The following is a 4,974-nucleotide window of genomic DNA, read 5'->3' on the forward strand; positions in this document are numbered from 1 at the left end:
ATATTTGCTCATCCGGGACTTTGAACACTTTAAACAGATAATCTATTCATCTCTTTTTGCTGTTAAAATTTTAAACTAGAAACTGCCTCTGCCTCTGTTACAGCTTAACACCATGTTTGAGCATATTTTTTGTACATCATTGTGCTGGAAAGCAAGCAGAAACTAACTAGAGAACTTCAAAAATAAAATCATACACTCCTATTAAATTACCTTAGGGCGACTACAACTTCAACTTCAAAAATGTCTCGTTGATCTTTAAGATGGACAAGGCTTAGCCTTGGAAACATCTAGCAAAGCAATTGTTTTCATTTGCAGTCACTGAAAAATAAGTTCTGATCTGCCATGGTTCTGATTTGGAAAGTTTAAACAAAATGTATGACATTGTGCCATCATAGTTAAGTTAGGCTTTCTTTGGAAGCAATATTTAAGTAGATTCTGTTCTGAGTTTGGACTTATAATCTGTAAGATTTTTTTTCTTAGCAGGAAAAAAAAACTAAGACAAGGACAATTCAGCCGATTGCTTAGTAGGCTTTTCTTTGAAAATTAAGAATTTTATTTCTGAAAAAAGTGTAAAAATCTTACATTAGAATAGTACAATAATAATCGCCAGTAAAATTTACAATACTCCTTGTAAAGAATATGCAGTAAGTACAAAATAAAAATTCCGCATGTCCATTATGATACAAAACACAGGTTAAAATAAGAAATGATAAATTTTAACGTGTTTCTTGTGTAAACAGGTTAATCAATTTTTTTCCTTTCCATGAAAAAGTATGCCAAACTAGTGTGAGCAAATAAAGGCATTTCTCGGAGCCCTTTACTGGTTTTGTATGAGCTGCATATAAACATCATTGACTTTTTTTTTTAAACGGCTGGACCTGAGAATCTCTATACCTCAAAAAGGCTTAGTATTGATGGTTTTGGTTGGTTTTTCTCAATATGTCAAAAGTCAAAGAAGTCCTAGTGCCAAAACAGGGAGACTCCCCTAACACCCTCTTCCTTCCCATCCCAAGTCTGGGTTGCAGCATAGGGCGAGTTTGCATAAATAGAGGGACAGCCAACAGAGCGGTGCCCCGGCTGTTGCCCAACACAGTCCGGTCCAAGAGTCCGAAGCGGCGAAACTGGGGGCGCGAGGTCGGGAGGGGCGAACAAAACCAACCACCCATCCGCAGAAAAGAGCCGGGAGTCCTACCTTCGCTTTTTCACGCGAGTTAACGGCGATTCTAACAATTGGAAATCCTAGCAGTAAAGTTCTCCACACTGGACAGCGCAGTCCCTTGGTGCAGAGTCCCCAGCGCGGCCGACGATGACACGGACGAGGCGGCTGCCGCAGCGGCGACCACGAGCGAACGCGTGAGCGCGGCAGCGGGGCCCGCAGCCGCCTGAGCCGCGCAGCCTCCGCCCCCCGGTTCCGGTGCGGTCCCGCTAACCGCCCCGGGTGAGGCTTGCACCCCGGCGGCGGCGGGACCCCGGCTGCGCCCGATGAGACTCTCGATGGAGAAAGGCGAGCGTGCCAGCGCCGCGGCGCCCGGGCCTCCCGCCTTGACTGCGGCCGCCTGCAACGGGCCGGGCAGGGCGGCGCCTAGCGCGTGCGGCCGGTAGCCAAAGGCGGTCCGCGCCAGCTCGGCGGCCGCACCGGGTGGCGGCGGCGGCGGCGGTGAGTGCGGGTGGAAGGCGGCGGCCGCTGCGGCGGCGGCGGCGAAGAGCGCGGAGGGCGGCGCGCAGGGAGGCAACTGCAGGCCGTAGGCGCAGCCGTAAGCTCCGTAGCCGCAGGCGGGAGGCGGCGGCGGCGGGAAGAGCGCGGCGCCCGGGTCCCCCGCGCTCCCCGGCGGCCCCGCGCCACGCAGCAGCAGCGCCTCGGCCGCCGCGTGGGGGGCGAGCAGCGGCTGGCGCTTGAAGCGCTTGCGGCGCCGCAGGAAGCTGCCGTTGTCGAACATGTCTGCGGACTCCGGGTCGAGCGTCCAATAGTTGCCCTTGCCCGGGTTGCCCGGCTCGCGGGGGATCTTGACGAAGCAGTCGTTGAGCGACAGGTTGTGGCGGATGCTGTTCTGCCAGGCGGGGAACTTCTCCCGGTAGTAGGGGAAACGGCCGCTGATGAACTCGCAGATCTCGCTGAGCGTCAGGCGCTTCTTGGGACTCTGCAGGATGGCCATGGTGATGAGCGCGATGTACGAGTAGGGTGGCTTCACCAGTGGGTTCTTGGCACCGCCGCCCCCGCCCGTGCCGGTTCCCGAGCTGCCTCCCGCTCCCGCGCCGCTGCAGCCTCCGGGGCCGGTCCCCGATGCGGGCGCAGGGCCCGGCGGCGCGGGGGACGCGGCGGGCCGCGAGGCCAGCAGCAGGTCATCGTCGTCGTCCTCCTCCTCCAGGTCCTCGAGCTCGTCCTCCCCGGCGTAAGAGCGCCGCCGCCGCCGGGCCGAGCCGGGCAACCGCGGCCCACCGCCTCCCTCGTCGTCCTCGTCCTCCTCCTCGTCGTCGTCCTCGCCCTCCCCCACCACGTCGATGTCTGTCTCCTCGGCGAGGCCGGAGGCATCGGACATCTCCGTGCTCAGGGTCATAGCTGGGGCGACTCGGCGGCGCGGCGGCGCATAGGGACGCCGGACTCCCGGCTCTCTGGGCTCCCCAGGCCGGCCCTGGGGCGGCGGGCGGGGAGCGGGGACGCCACACTGGGACGCGAGGCTGCGGGAGGTACTGGAACCGCGGCGGAGCCCCACGCCTCTACTCGGCGACTCGGGCTGCACGCAGCGTCTGCGCTCGCCCCCGTGCTCCGAGGGCGCCGGCCGTGGGCGCCTGACTTGACCTTCCCCTCTGCGCTCCCTCTGGCGGGGTCAGCCGAGGAGTGGGTGGCGGGACCCCGGCGGGCCAGTCGGTGTCGGGCGCCCAGGAGAGCGCGGGGCGTGTGAGAATCTAGGAACCGAGCTCGGTGAGGCCAGGGCTGAGTCCAGAAGAGGGCGGACCTTGTCTGAGCTTATAGCAGAAGGGGGGCTGTCACATGGTGTGCGCGTCAGAGCGCGGCCTGGGGAAGGGAAAGAAAGGCGAGAGAATGAGCGTGCCGGGAGAGAAAGTTCACCCGCAGGAGGGGCGGCAGCAAGAGTTGGACACTGGACCCCGCTATTGCTATTTCTTGCCAAGGTCTCGGATATCCTGTATCACGCCCTAGCCAGCGGCAATCTGAATCCGAAGACGCCACGAGTTCGAGCCCCCAGGCAGCTTCTCCGGATTTAGTCCTCAGCCCTAACATCAAGAAGCGCTCCGCGGACAGACGCTTTTCATTTGGACCACTCGGTGGCCTGTGAGAGCTGTCCCGCTGGGGGACAGCTACTCTGCGTGTGAGGTGGTCCCTGGAATACTGAACGGGGGTGTCTGATGGGGTGTCCCAGCTCCCACGGATTGGGCCAGACTCTGCCCGTGGAATCTGATGAGAAATCCCCCCCACTTTAAGCATGGTAATAATTGTTTATTGACCCTTTAACCCTTTCCCTTCGGTTCTTCTCCAAAGACGTTTGTTTTCCGCCATCTGTTAATAAAAATGCGGTTAGGCTGGCGTTTTAGTCATTTATCTGCAATTGAATGCCCTAGAGACTTGACAGCTAAACTAAGCCACTCTAATGAGAGGATCTCACAAATTCCATGGGAATAGAGCAATGGTTGAATGAGGAAAAGAAATAGAAAATTTTAGTGAAAACTCACACACAGAGAAATTGCATCTAGGAGCAACTCAAAAAAAAAAAAAACAACTGTTGCCATGTTAGAAAAGGGAGCGCTGTTTTCCAATAAAAGGTCTGCTCTAGTGGGTTTCACAGTGCTGGATTTATGATAACATACACACCATGCTGCTTAGGCAGGGTCGGTGATAGAAAAGACAAAGTAAAGACGTACTTTGAGGTCAACTTTTTATGTATTTTTGGAAAATACATTAACTATTACCCTCTTTGAGAAAAGAAACGAATTTTTTTATAAATATGGGATTCAACTCTGCTCGATTCATTTTTCTTCCAGGCGACAAGCTAGTGGGAATAATGCAAGTATAATTCTGTTTAAAGGATACCTGTGTTTATCACCAGGTAAATTAATTGTTTTGGCTGGTGGAAAATCCGAATAATCGTGTAACTCGAATTCATTCTCATAGCCTGGCTTTCTAAATGTTTGCATTTTCTGAGATGTTTCTATTTCAAAGAGGGAACGTTGCCTTAGAAATTTAACTTTCTGATTAAAATGGTCATTTGCCAAGAACGGAGTAAAAATCCAATGGCTTTCTCGGGGATCAATCTCAGATACTCTGGTGCATGTCATTTTATCAACCAACTACTTTCCAACTGGTATTCATCACAGAGTCTAAAAAGTGAACTCTTGCCCCATCCAAGACTTCTTTTCAAATCCGGTTTGCTTCCCTCCAATGGCTAACCACCAGTTCCACTTATAAATGGCCCATAAAGTCTGTTAGAAATCTTTGAAAGAGCTACGAGAATGCCTCACGGTCTGAACGCGTTATTTTTCACTGCCTCTCGTCTGATGTATGACTGGACCACCTAATTATTGTAATGGGCTGCGATTAACCTGCGCCAACTGTTAATCAACACTGTTAATCAGGCAGCGAGTGCTTTGTTGATGCAGACAAGCGTCCTTACCAAGATGTCCACTTTTACAGCGAGCGTATAAGTGAGAGTACTCGGCCGATATCCAAATAAATACCGTGGTTTTCGCAGCGCTGAGAGTTGCTGCGTGGCGATGTATTTGAAGATGAATTGTTCGCAAGTTATTAATAACATTAGAGGATCAATTACAGTCGTCTTTCTGCTCAAGATTTGCAGCGGCTTCAACTTGTCTGTCCTGAAAGGGTATGGGAAATGAGAGCTTGCGTTCTGTTTGTAAAATCGTCCTTAAGTCTGTCGCCAAAAGTTTAGTTAAGGGGCTAGTTCCTGGACATGTTTGAAAACCACTTTCAGGCCACTCAGGGAAATGTGGAGATTTGTCGGA

General features: G+C 53.1%; 1 protein-coding gene across 1 annotated transcript; it reads right to left on the reverse strand.

Annotated features, from left to right (window-relative positions):
• Window positions 1–201: 201 nt before the first annotated feature.
• Foxd1 (forkhead box D1) lies at window positions 202–3,013 on the reverse strand. Its single transcript, XM_040729079.1, has one exon. It carries the CDS (start codon window positions 2,553–2,555, stop codon window positions 1,224–1,226), a length of 1,332 nt encoding a protein of 443 aa, XP_040585013.1. The 5' UTR covers window positions 2,556–3,013; the 3' UTR covers window positions 202–1,223.
• Between the last annotated feature and the right edge of the window lie 1,961 nt (window positions 3,014–4,974).

Source organism: Mesocricetus auratus, unplaced genomic scaffold (genome assembly GCF_017639785.1).
Source record: "Mesocricetus auratus isolate SY011 unplaced genomic scaffold, BCM_Maur_2.0 Super-Scaffold_100020, whole genome shotgun sequence".
Taxonomy (NCBI): Eukaryota; Metazoa; Chordata; class Mammalia; order Rodentia; family Cricetidae; genus Mesocricetus; species Mesocricetus auratus.